General features: G+C 35.2%; 1 protein-coding gene across 1 annotated transcript in view; it reads left to right on the top strand.

Annotated features, from left to right (window-relative positions):
* The window catches only part of LOC107041716 (ubiquinone biosynthesis monooxygenase COQ6, mitochondrial), a gene marked incomplete at its 5' end in the record, with an annotated part of 155139 nt that overhangs the window by 78027 nt on the left and 63709 nt on the right, over positions 1-13403 (top strand). Inside the window, 3 exon segments of the mRNA XM_015262403.2 lie at positions 10229-10336; positions 12393-12455; positions 12668-12978. Coding sequence (XP_015117889.1) covers positions 10229-10336; positions 12393-12455; positions 12668-12978 — 482 coding nt within the window.

Genomic DNA, 13403 nt, shown 5'->3' with positions numbered 1-13403 from the left:
CTCATTGAGTAGATACCCTCCCCACCGTGCTTTTTGGAATTCGTTCAGCGTGGAAAGACGATCTTAACGCCACATCTGCCGATATCGTATTTGGAGAGCCACTTCGATTACCAGGAGAATTTCTCGCTCCTGCTCCGAACAATGGCCTACCGGCAGTAACGATTGCCGACAGACTCAGGAACTACTTCGCTGAGCTCGCTCCAGTTCCCGGCACACGACACGGCCAACGTAAGGTATTCGTATTTAAAGAACTCGCCTCATGTTCGCACGTTTTTGTTCGTTTAGATGCTGCTCATCATGCATTTACGCCACCGTACGAAGGACCACATCGTGTAATATCGCGACACGAGAAGCATTTCGTCGTCTGGATCAATGGTCAAGAAACTGTCGTATCCATTGACCGTCTGAAGCCAGTATTTTCCATTGCCGAAGACGAAGCAGCCGACGCTGACTTACCGGATGACGACAACGATTCAGACGACATTCTATTACCGTCGTCAGAACAATCGACCCCTGGTACGACACCAGATGCCTCACCGCAACCTGGACCATCTAGACGCAGATCATCATCTTGGGCTCCATCGAGTGACGCAAGATCATCTTTGGACTCAACTCCTCGACCAGTACGAAACCGCGTCAGGTTCAGTCAATAAACTCACTCAATATTCAATTTTCTTTTTCAAATCACGTATACCGTTTTTAGTGCCATTTTAACGCGTATACATTGCCTATATTGTATATATTGTACATAGCTAACTCCCTTTTTTTTCTGATACAGAAGGGGAGTATTGTAGCGAAGCTACTTATTTATCGTTCGAATTATTTCACTATATTGTATTCGCACCGGCTTAGCAGCCGAATACCTGACTACGTCACCTCGTGATGATTCGTCATATTTCGGGCACCCTCGATCGGATGATCTAATTGCCTATATCGTTGCGAGAGACAGATTCGTCATAGCTCTCAAGGTGTAAACATCGACACATTCGCTGTGAATAAATTCCATTCGATTTCTACCGTTATAACGCGTATTATAATTTCATCAACCCGTCCAACATTCCCGAGTATCCCACAAAAAAAAACTTGTAATTATTTTTAAAAAATTAGTAATACCTTCAAAATAAAAAACAAATGTTTTTATAAAAATATCTATCAAGTAAACATTTTGTTGGCTGTTCCTGAATAGAAATCAGTTCATCTTACCAATAGATACAAGCTGTCCATAGAAAAACAAAGAAAAAAATGACTGGGAGAAACAAACAAAGTCTGAAAATTTTGAATAAATTATCGAAAGTCGGAAGAAACAATGAATCTTGAGTAGAATTGTTTATTTCCCTTCAATTGAAATTGATAATTATCAATTGGAAAAATGTTATATCTTGTGACAGAACAAATTACTTGAATTGAAAAAAACAAATTTCTCAGAATATGAAAACAATCCTGTGCTTATTTTGAAAAAATTAGTGAAATCTGCCTAAAAAACAAAAACACATGTTTTTGGAAAAAAACTGCGCCAAGAAAAAGTTTTGTTTGGGTCTTACTGGAAAATTGAAATTTTTGAAAAATACAACTAAATGAAAAAGAAAGCCAAGTCAAGAATGTCGAATAAATTGGTGTAGTGTCCCTCGTGGAAATTCGTCGACAGATTCTGACAAATTTTGACAGAAAATGTCAAATTCTGTCATATTCTGAAAAAAAAATTCGTAGAAAATCTATCAGAAAATGTCATATTATGTCAGAATCTGTGATAAGATGTCAGAAAATGACATAAAATGACCACGATTTGGAACAAATTGGTCAGAATATGTCATAATTTCTCAGATAAATATCTTAGAATCTGACAAATTTTGACAGAATTTGTCATAATATGTCAACTGCTCAGACCGTTCGCTGTCCCTTTTTTTACATTTAATGTCATTTTTTGTCATAACATGTCAAATTATGTCATTTTTCGCCATAATATGTCAGATTATGACTTTTTCTTACATGATATGACAAATTCTGACAGATTATTCAGACAAATAAGAAAGTAGAATGTCATTTTTTATCATATTTTGTCCGAATCTGTCATAATTTCTCCATTTATGGAGAAATTATGACAGATTCGGACAAAAGGGGTGCAAGCAGATTTCTATAAAAAACAGTGCTCAATTGAAAAAGGATTGGAAACAGAATTCTTCGTAAAATAAAAAATTAGTGGGAGCAGGACTAATACTCTTGGCGCAGAGTTTGCTTGGAGTGAGTTTTTCAACTCACTGTCTTTATCAATCTAATCCTCCATCTTCTGAGCCACGGCAAGGACGTTGCTCCTGCTCCTACTAATTTTTAACTTCCCGACCCGTAGGGAGAAAGTTATTGCAATGACTCCGAAAATCGAATGTGGAAATTTCATGTTTTCTCCACGTTTCATGACCCCCAGAAAACCTTAGAATTGATTAGATTTTGAGTGACACCGCCACAGCAGTTCTTTAGATTTTGTAATAAAACTAGTGAAAAATCGTATAAAAATGAATTTTTTCTACAAATTCGATGATTCCTCTTATATTAACGATTCGATTGATTTCTTGTGATCATCATCGATGTAGCTTTGTATGCTCAAGATTGGAGTGAAATTTCAGCAAAATCGTCTCAGTGCTTCTGGAGTTATTCAAACAACAATTTTTGGAATTTCGAACTTTCCGGAAATTTTTCAATATTAGTCGCATCTTTATCTTTTTTTTCGCAAACGATGCATCTTCTTGGCATTTAGTACTGATTAGATGGTGGACAAAATCGGCTCAGCGGTTTTTCAGTTATTCGCAAAAGAAATCGTGAAAAAACGGCAAATTGACGGTTCGTCATAAATAGGGTTATTCGTTTTCATTTCACTCTTTCATTGCAATTGGAAAGTCTTCTCGGCCAAGTGCACATAATGAAATTATAGCGTTCCCTCAGTTTCTGAATGAATCAACAAAGTATCGCAATTACTTTTTTCCATTAATCAGATGATACCTTCCCGCAAAATAGTGTGATTTGTTTTTTTTTTCATTTATCGCAAAAATAAATGAAACATCGATTCAAAATAATTGGGCCATCAGGCTAGCTGTGTCGACAAGTACATGCGGCAGTCGATAAAGTAGAGTATTATAGCTTTAACTTTGTATCATCCATCTCTATTGTTCGGACGCATGCACTTGTAGCTTCGCGCTATAGAGTGATCCCCGTAGATGATCTATTTCTCCATTAATCAGCTGGGATCGTTACAAGTGACTACGGTTATACAGCTCACAGAGAACGGACGACAGCGTGATAAACATGTTTTCATTGGATATAATATACTTTTTTTCTAACCCATATTTTTTTTTGAGAATTATCTCATATTTTAAAAGTCGTAAGACCGTTGAAAATTGGGTTTCTTCTCTTATAAATGAGAGGTTTTTTTTATGTTAAATCTGCAAATGATGCAATCACGCACGAAAACATTTAATAGAAAATCCTAGCGAATTCGCTGGAAAATTCTATTGGATTTCTATTGAATTTTCTATGATTTTTTTTACCATTTCTATTGACATATTCGATAGAAAATATTATACGGAAAAAGTCAATAGAATTTAATTTTTCTATAAAAAGTTATTCTATTGAGATATTTTCTGTAAAAGAAAAATTTCTCGGCTCAAATTTTTTCAATTTATTTTTTCTGCAATTCCTTAAATTAGAAATATTGAACAAACTCAGAATTGAAGAAATCGAGTTGGAAAAAAAGGCTGTGATTAGAAAAGTCTCATTTTGCAATTGAAATTCCGCGGAGCCTCTGGATAATTCGATGTTGAATGTTATTTTATATTCCAAGAACCCAATGGAATGAATTTTCCAATTCCACGCGGCAGTCAATAGGATAGAGCGTTACATTGTCCATAGAGCCTATTCGTTGTATCAATCATGGGCCATCTGTGATATTACCAGATATTCAGGTTGCGACAGTGCATGTTCCAATGTTGTGCTTCTGACCAATCATTTTCTTTCAATTGATGCGTGTCAATGTAACTTAGAACTGAGTAGATTGTAAGACAACTCGCCTCAGCAGTTTGTTAGTTATTTGCATAAAACATGTGAGAAATGAAAAAAAAAGTTTTTTTTTTGAAAATTCAATAATTCCACGTAGAAAAATGATGAGATTTGATTCCTGCTCATGCAATCGATGCATCTTTATATAATTCGATTTTATGCGGATGCCAAGTAAAATCGTCTCAGCCGTCTTGTAGTTATCAAGACGGAAATTACAAAATTTGCGTTTTTTGTTCTAATGAACAGACAAATGGGAATCGGTCGGGAAGTTATTGGTTCGACCCGTAATGGGTCACACCCAATTCCACCCACCCCTACCGGTCACACCCCAAAGAGCGAGCGCGCCAGCGGGCCTGATTTGTTATTTTGCGGAGAATTTCGTTTTCATTCGTTTTTCTTATAGCACTGTTTTTCTTATAGAAATCTGATTGTATACTATACCTATTTATTCGACATTCTTCACTTGGCTTTCTTTTTCATTTATTTGTATTTTTCAAAAATTTCCACTTTCCAGTAAGAGCCAAACAAAACTTTTGTTTGGTAGGAAATGTACCACAGTAAAAAGTATATATTTACAGTAGTCGAAAAAATTCTGAAAAGGGTTCATAGCAGTTAATAGGTCGAAGTTTGCCAGAAGGTATTTAACACGCAGCTCACCGTAGACGCGGTAGAGATGCGGATAAGTCGTAGATACAGCAGGAACTGTTGTTTATCGGCAGGAACAGACAATTATATTTTAAAAATCCTATTTGTTTTTCGAGCCAAGTCTCTTGGAGACCATGCAACTTTATCGTAAAATTAGTTTAGACGATATATGATAGGGAAAATACAATAGATTCTTATTTTTCTATCGAAACCCTTAGGCACCCACTTTCTAAGTTTTTTCGGTCGTTTTTTGGTTTGTTTCTCGTAATTAAACTCAAGAAGAAAAAAAAACCTGGAAAATTCATAACAATAGAATGAGTTACATAGAAAAATCAACATTTATGAACATTTTTCTATAACAAAATATCTATTAAAAAACGCGCGGCAAAATTTTATAATTATTCATAGAATTGGTACAAAAACCGAATAACTAGTGGATTGGGCTGTTGGTCGCTCGCTGCGCTCGCTCCCATTGCGGGTGGGTTGGTAGCGGATGTATTCATGTGGGTCTGACCCGTCGGACGGGTCGCACCAACAACTTCCCGATATTATTATTCCTCCCATTTTTACTAAAAGAATCCTTTTCAACTCTCAATACTCTGTTTATTTGTTCATGAGAAACCCTTGCTTTTAATTACATGATATTCATAACTATACTCACATCATTACATTGCCAGGGAGGAAAGTATCGATTTCCGCACTGGTCGTAAAGTCATACTCAAGCGACATTTTGGTAAACACAGTTCTCACTTGATAAGTTTATCGAAGCACACGCCGGTTCGACACAGTCGGTGTACATGCCGGAAGTAGACGCAAAAACTTGGTCAATCAAAAGATGTCGCGTTCATGAGAAATGTGTCGCTTTTTCATGAGACGAAGTACACCACTGATCTCAGCATTTGTTTTCATATAATATTTCTCTTAACTCGAAATACNCACACAAAGACAGACATTTCGTTTAAAATTGTCTAGGAACATCGAAAAGACCTTGAAACATGGAGATTTGATGAAAAATCGATTTTTGATTTTCGGGGCCATTACAATAACTTCCCTGCTGGGAAGTTAAAAACTTCCAATAGAATTCTAGTAGAACACCAATAGTATTCTCGTAGAGTTCTTATTGAAATTCAAAATAATATCTTGGAGAAAGTGCCAGGTTTTTTAATTACATTTTTTGTATGTGGATTTTATGTGACTGAGAAGAAAGGAGTTTTTTACAGTAATCTTTACAAATTCCTGGATCCTTCGCTCTTTTTCATAAACTAACTCCTACGCGATATTTTTAGAAAAGCAATTAAATCCCTCCGTGGAGTTTTAAAATTAAGATTTCACCTGATTCTCCATGTGTGCGGTTCTCAAATCAATCATTTCGATAGATTGAGCCCTAGAATCTCCATTTCTTCTCGATGAACTAGACTTGACATCTCGACCGCTTCTCCTCGATGATCTGCCACTCCTTGTCTCTGACATGCTTCCACTTCGAAGAGGCCTCTTGATCTATATATTTATTTCAAAACGCTGTGAGGAATCGTGGAACCCACGCCCCATCCATTCAACATGCTTCTTCCCCACCAACGTTCCACCATTATGTTTATAGACATACGAAATTTATATATAGATCCCAGTCAAAACCTTGTTCTTGTTCTAAACCAAACTTAGTGAAAGAGTGTCGAAGAATTCCTCAACTGCTCCGTTTTTATCTCAATTATCCACCATTTTTCATTATTTGCGGAAAAGTCTTATCTATTTCTGTGGGCAATGCAACCAACGCGTTTGATTCACTACTAGTATCACTCGCACAGCGGATGTGGTCTGTACTAACTCGTTTCTTATTTATAAAATAAAAAAGTAGGAGATACCCTATCCTATTTACTAAAGATGAAAGAAACGTGAAGTTGTTTTATATCGAAATATCTCGAAACTGCCTGACCGCTAATCCTCAATTCTGGTTGGTCAATGAGTCACGTGAAGGAGGCGCTGAAAAAAAGGTATTTTCAAATTCTTCAAATGTCAAAAATTTGTTGTGCACCATATTTTTCATTTTTTCACGTGTGAAGTTGATCTTTATATCAAAACATATCTAAATTGCCTAATTGTTGATCATGAGAAAAAACATAGTATATATTTCTAAATTTTTTTAACTCACAAATTATTCTTTACTTCCCAAATTTTAATTTTTTCATATTTATCACACGCCAAAATGATCAATTCTTGCTTCTCAGATTTTCATCCATAAATTCTAAACTCTACAAAATTCACGAAAATTCTTCGGTTTCCCAAATAATTCGAGAAAAATCTGTGATCTACGGTTATCTAGAAAACTGTGAAATCTTCCGAAGAATTCAAGAAATTTTTTCAGGTTTCTAGGAAATCAATTCATAAGCCTCCCCTGATTTTTCAACAATTACAGATTTTAATCAGATTATTTTAAACAGTAAAAAAAAATTGATCGAAGATTAAAAATTATTCATTGATGCTTCACTCTTTATTTTCTTCATTCTCTTAATTCTCTTTAAGTCATTATCAATATTTATAAAACATCTATGAGTATATATGAAGTTTAATAAATTCGATTTCTTCATTTTCACAACAAAAAGATAAGCGCGCGCTAAAGCGCGCGCACAAATCTAGTTATGAGAAAAGCAGATGGTCCGAGTGAAATTATTTATACCAAGGGTGAGAGTTTCATCTTGAATAACTCTTCGTATGACGAAAAGAAGATTTCTAAATTCTCGGAAAATTATTCCAATTTAGATTCATGATCATACACCTATGACAAAATTTAATATAAAATCTAGCGAATTCGCAAGAAAATTCTATTAGAATTCTATAGGAATTCTATGGGGTTTCTATAGGATTTCTATTGGAATTCTATTGAAAAAATCTATTTGTTTTTTGCGCTGATTCTATTGGATAATAGATAAGAAAAAGTCAATAGATTTCGAATTTCTGTTAAAATTTTTCTCTTGAGATTTTTTCAAAAGAATGCTTGGGCATCAATTTTCTAAGTTTTTTCCACTTGGATTCTACAATGCAAAACAAAACAAAATCCAACGGGAAACTGTTATGCCCCGAAATAACGTTATGAAATTCCTCTGTTGATCCGGATAATATGAGGACACGAAAGTAGCACATATTATTCGAAACAAAACAGGGAATGAAGAAATATAAAATAACGTCGAATATTCGTGTTTCAAAACCACGTATATTCGACGAATGTGGATAACTGGGGTGCAGTGTCAGCGTTTCGCGCCCCGACGACTGGCCTTCGCGCGCGCCGAGAGACGTCACCCGATGCCTCGCAGGTGTGCGACGAAGACAATGACCTGATGCAATCGAATACACGATGGAATATAAAAACTCGTGAATTTGTTGCCTCTTGGCCAGTAATTCGACATAGGACATAGAACTTAATTTAGAGGACATAGAACTTAATTTTTCCGTAAATAAATAACTAATTGGAGTTGAATCAATTTTGAAGTGGTAAGAGAGGATGACGAAATTTAATACTGTAACAAGTGAGTTTCAGAGAGCGACAAATGTCCCTGAATTTAGGAGCGATAGTGAAAAATTCAAAATTCTTTTTTGTAGTTCTCATTTTACGCTATAAAAATAGTGCTTTTTCGCCAATTTTAGAGTTCCCAATACAAAAAAAAACACTCACAATTTCATTACTGAATTACATTTTTCTGACATTTTATTCCCTTCTTTCTATTGATTTCTGATTCGTTTTTTAGCGTTGAATTACCTCGGGAACGAATGGTTTTGAGCTATAAGGAGATCTTTTTTGCTTTCGAATGGAAGCCTTGTATTTGACGGATTTTTCGATTTTCTAATTTTGATTGCAAATGGTCTACAGAATGTCGTGAAACGTGGAACAATTGTTTTTGGTGATTAATTTTTCGAAAATTCAACATCAATCCGGTCAAATTTGTAGATAATAATCAGATATTTTAATTAATATACAGGGTGTCCCATTTGAAACAATGCACCCAAATATCTTCCAGGGGGGGCAAGTGACAGGAAATTTTCAGGTACATAAGTTGTAGAGTTCCGAGGAGGACATTTAATGCATGCATTTTTTTGAGCTTTCACGATCATACTTGCAAGCTGCAAGCACAAGGAGCTTTTTCTTAAATGGCAATCGCATTTTTTACCCTAATGAAACTTGTTCTCCTTGATAAGTAGTTTTCAAATACCTCATCATTCATGTGAACTCCATCGATTTTACTCGGAGAATGCGACGAAAATGAGTTCTGTTATTAAACTGAAGATTCACACATCCTTGACGCGTCTTAGCGTAGATGATTGTTCTGCTAATCCATTTACCAACCGTAGTTATGGAATGTAAACAATAACAAAGAATTCCCCATTACCTCGAGGATTCTGCTATTCGAAACAGTTTCAATTCAACCAGAATCGAGTTAGTATCCCCTGTAATTTCATTGAACACATCACGATGTATTCAGCGAGTGAAATTGTCGATATTTTACTCGTATTAGGAGAGTGCCGCGGAGTCTATCGAACCGCTGCCCAGACATATCGAGAACGGTACCCTAATCGCCGACGTCATCCCACAGATGCAGTAATTCGGAACATTGAAAGGAATTGTAGGAGAGGACGAACTTTTCGACGACAACAACCACAACAACAAGGTATTAATCCTGATGATCCACGAGCTGTTGCCATTCTCGCTATGATTCACATGAATCAACACATCAGTTTGAGAGAAATTGAACGAGATTTAGGTGTACCACGGAGCAGAGTACAAAGAATTCTCCGAGTAAAATTAAAGGAGTTCACATGAATGATGAGGTATTTAAAAACAACTCATCAAGGAGAACAAGTTTCATTGGGGTAAAAAATGCGATTGCCATTTAAAAAAAAGCTCCTTTTGCTTGCAGCTTGCAAGTATGATCCTGAAAGCTCAAAAAATGCATGCATCAAATGTCCTCCTCGGAACCCTACAACTTATGTCCCTGAAAATTTCCTATCACTTGCCCCCCTTGGAAGATATTTGGGTGCATTGTTTCAAATGGGACACCCTGTAGATAATTGCAATTGAGACGAGTATTTTGCAAGAAGAAAAATTAAAATAGGTGGAGTAGTTTTTGAGATACTGAGAAAAAACGAAATTTAAAGAAGCTGTTATTTCTCAGGAACTAGTGGACCGATCGGGCTAAATCAGCGCGTCAGAGTTAAGCTCAATAATAGCTACAATGAGCCAAAATTACATATTTTTATCTACAAATTTCACTATATTTATGTTGAATTTTCTGAAATCATCAAAAACCCAAGGTTTCACATACATACAGACATAACCGTAAAAACATAATTTCTTTACGTTTCATAACATTACAGACCATTTGCAATCAAAATGAGAAAATCGAAAAATCGGTCAAATACAAGGCATTTGGAAGCAAAAAGAGGTGTCTTGACCTTTTTCGTGGAAATCCTCTTTATGTTTGTGGAGTCAGAAAATTTACAAATTACGTATTTTCATACAGAATTGATTGTTAACATACATTTTGTGTTGCAGGTGGGTGCTGATGGAGTTAATTCTCGAGTGAGACAGGCCATGGGGATTCAGTATGTCTCCTGGGATTATGAACAAATGGGGGTTGTTGCTACACTCAAATTATCAGAGGTATAATCAAAGATTATTGGCGACAATTATAAATTGGTGGCTTTGGAGAAAAATGTCGAAATATGTACTTTTGAGGGAAATTGAAGACCTTATATAAACATTGTTCTGGTATTTTGATTAAACCCTTTCTCATTAAGGTATTTCTCAAGGCAATAATAATAAATCGGTTATTCCATGATAAGTAAAAACAAGCGGGGGACAGCGAGCATATGACAGCGCGCCATGTGACAGTGAGCATGTCACAGAGTGATATCTTATTTTTTTCGCCATCAATACATTGATGGCGGGCTTCCGAATCATTTGAAATATTACAAAAGTTTATAGCTTCACAACACTAACTAGCAGCAAATATTTCAGATGGTTACTGTCACGTTCATGGGTACTATCAAAATTCCAATGTTTTGAATACTTCGTATGAACGGGTATATATATTTTGATTAATTTAGATAGAAGGCGTCGAAACGAATATGTTGAAAAAAAAAATCGAAATCGGTCCACTAGTTTTGAAGATATTTGCGCAAAACGATTTAAAAATGAATCGCTTTTTCTCAAAAACTATTAGCTCCATCGGGCTGAAATTTTGCACAGAGCTAGTCCTTAGGACCTCTAATCTGACAAAATTTCAGATTTTTTGGAATTACTTTAGCCACTTAATTACTCAATTTTCTAAAAATTGACCACTGGGAAGGTGGTGGTGGACGTGGTCGCATACAGACATGGTCGCCAAACTTCGTATTTTTACGTTTCAGACCATTCTACATCATTTACAAACAAAATTAGAGAATGTGAAAATCAAAGGATTGCAATGCTTCCATTCGTTAGCAAAAATGATCTGAATTGATTGAATGATGGCTTAAAAACTTCGTGTGGATGTCCCTTTGACCAAGTTCGAAGATGAAGGCGATAGCAATAGTCGTCATTTTGATTTGTTAGAAAATTTTCAAAAATTTTGTATTTATTGAAAATTAGAATTCCGGGGATATCTTCGAATAAAATGTTTGTTTCAATGTCATTAAGTCAAAGTTAAAAGTTAATTACGATAGCTATATTGATTGATTGGATTTTTATGAGGACTGTTAAAAAATTTTAATTTTTCATTAATTTCTTTGAAAGTGACCTTTCTAATGGTTTCTTCAAACATAATGTGTCAAATTCATTCAAGTGTGTGTAAATGAAATTTTTCTATTAACAGTTCATCGAAGGGCTGAGGGGAGAGATATAACTGTAAAAAAGACAATCGGTTGTATAGAAGAAAAGGGATAATAATAATTACGTTAATAACATTCGACTAAGTTGAAAATCTAACGAAATAAGGTAAAAGGAAATCTCATTCAATTTAATAAGATGAAATAAACAATGAATTATACATAATAGAAGGCAATGATGTGCAAAATAATCATTCGGAAGCATATTGCTAATTTATTAACAAAAATAACTATATTGTATACAATACAAGAGCAATTTCCAACTTGTCTTACTTTCTTTTAAGCATACATCCAGATTTTTTGTGATTCTCTGCATCATGCAAAACCGAATGGAAATTTGCAGATGAAAAAATCGACAAAAAAAATTTAGATAAACACCGGGCCTTGAGATGTATTTTAAAAATTTTCAGAAAATCCTGTTTCAACTCGGCGCATTCGGTCCGAAGAGATTATTTTGCGAATATCTCATAAGCTAACTGGTTCCTATTAAATTGAATGTTTAAAAATAGTAAAAAAAATTGAAAACAGTCTCCGATTATGAATTTTCTGCATTTCCCAAAAATAATGATTGTTTTTCCACGACATTTCATTTTCATAGCAAAAATCGAGAAATAAAAGTTGGACGGAAACTTTTCGATGCTTTTTTTTTCTGGTAAACTAATTTGTTCATAGTCGTAGACAGCGTTTTTACATTTCATAAGGCTTCATGAACAGAGTGAGAGTTTTTTTTAAATAAAAATTGGGATTGTCACCGAATATGTGTTCATATATTGAAGATAGATTCTTTCACATCGTTTGCTTGAAATATCCTGTTTTTATTAGGGCACTCATGAATTGATTCATTGTTTCAGCCAACAGAAAATGTAGTCGCTTGGCAGAGGTTCCTTCCAACTGGTCCTATAGCATTACTCCCTGTAAGTATAATGATCGTCTCATGATTTTTCCTACATCCACTAAAGGCGGATGAGACGAAGTGGAAAATTTATCATCGTCTTGAAACCCCTGTATCCCTGTTCATAAACAAATATATCAAGAATTTAATTTGATTTCAAATAAAGAATATGAAGGGTCGAAATAATCATTTTAAAAAAATGGAAATAATGATTTTCTCCATAATTTTTCCTAGCTCTCAGAGAATCAAAGTTCTCTTGTCTGGTCTCTCCCTACTAATCAAGCCAAAAATCTCTTAAAAGTACCTGAAGAGGACTTCATAGATGCCATAAACGATGCTTTATGGAAGGTTTACCCGAAAAATAGTGTAGTGGAGGGTGGAATGAGTGCTCTCCAGCAGTTACTCGCAGGATTATCCCTGCAGACTGGATTTTCTCGTCAGCTGCAACCATCCATTGCTGCAATAGTCGAAGGATCGCGGGCTGGTTTCCCCCTGGCGTTTGGACATGCTGTTAATTATACTGCTCATGGAGTCGTATTAGTTGGGTATGGATTCATCAATTCATAATTTTAGATCATTTACAATTGATTGAGAATTCTGAAAAACCATTATTTAGTGAAATTGACTCATAATTTCATCAATATCTCTTGAAACAACTAATTTACAAAAACTTATCAAGTTAGAATGTTTTTTGCATTCATCTTTGAGCCTACTCATCCTTGATAATTTTGAGAAGCCTGCTTCTATCAGAAGAGATTATTCCATCTGCATAGTCATATTTCGAATTAATTTTTTTGATCATAAATTCAAATGTTGAAATTTCTTCATTAAATTAATTTGGTAAATATTTGCGATTCTCTGGCATGAAAAAATATTTCTGAACGTGCTGCAATGAGTTTTTCTACCATTAAGGCCCAGATGGAGGGATTTTTATTCCGAGTGGCGATTTTACCCCCCCCCCCCCCCCCCC

Source organism: Diachasma alloeum, unplaced genomic scaffold, assembly GCF_001412515.2.
Source record: "Diachasma alloeum isolate Michigan unplaced genomic scaffold, Dall2.0 Dall_scaffold_00372, whole genome shotgun sequence".
NCBI classification, from domain to species: Eukaryota; Metazoa; Arthropoda; class Insecta; order Hymenoptera; family Braconidae; genus Diachasma; species Diachasma alloeum.
The sequence above is the reverse complement of the archived record's forward strand: the minus strand, read 5'-3'. Positions and strand labels throughout refer to the sequence as shown.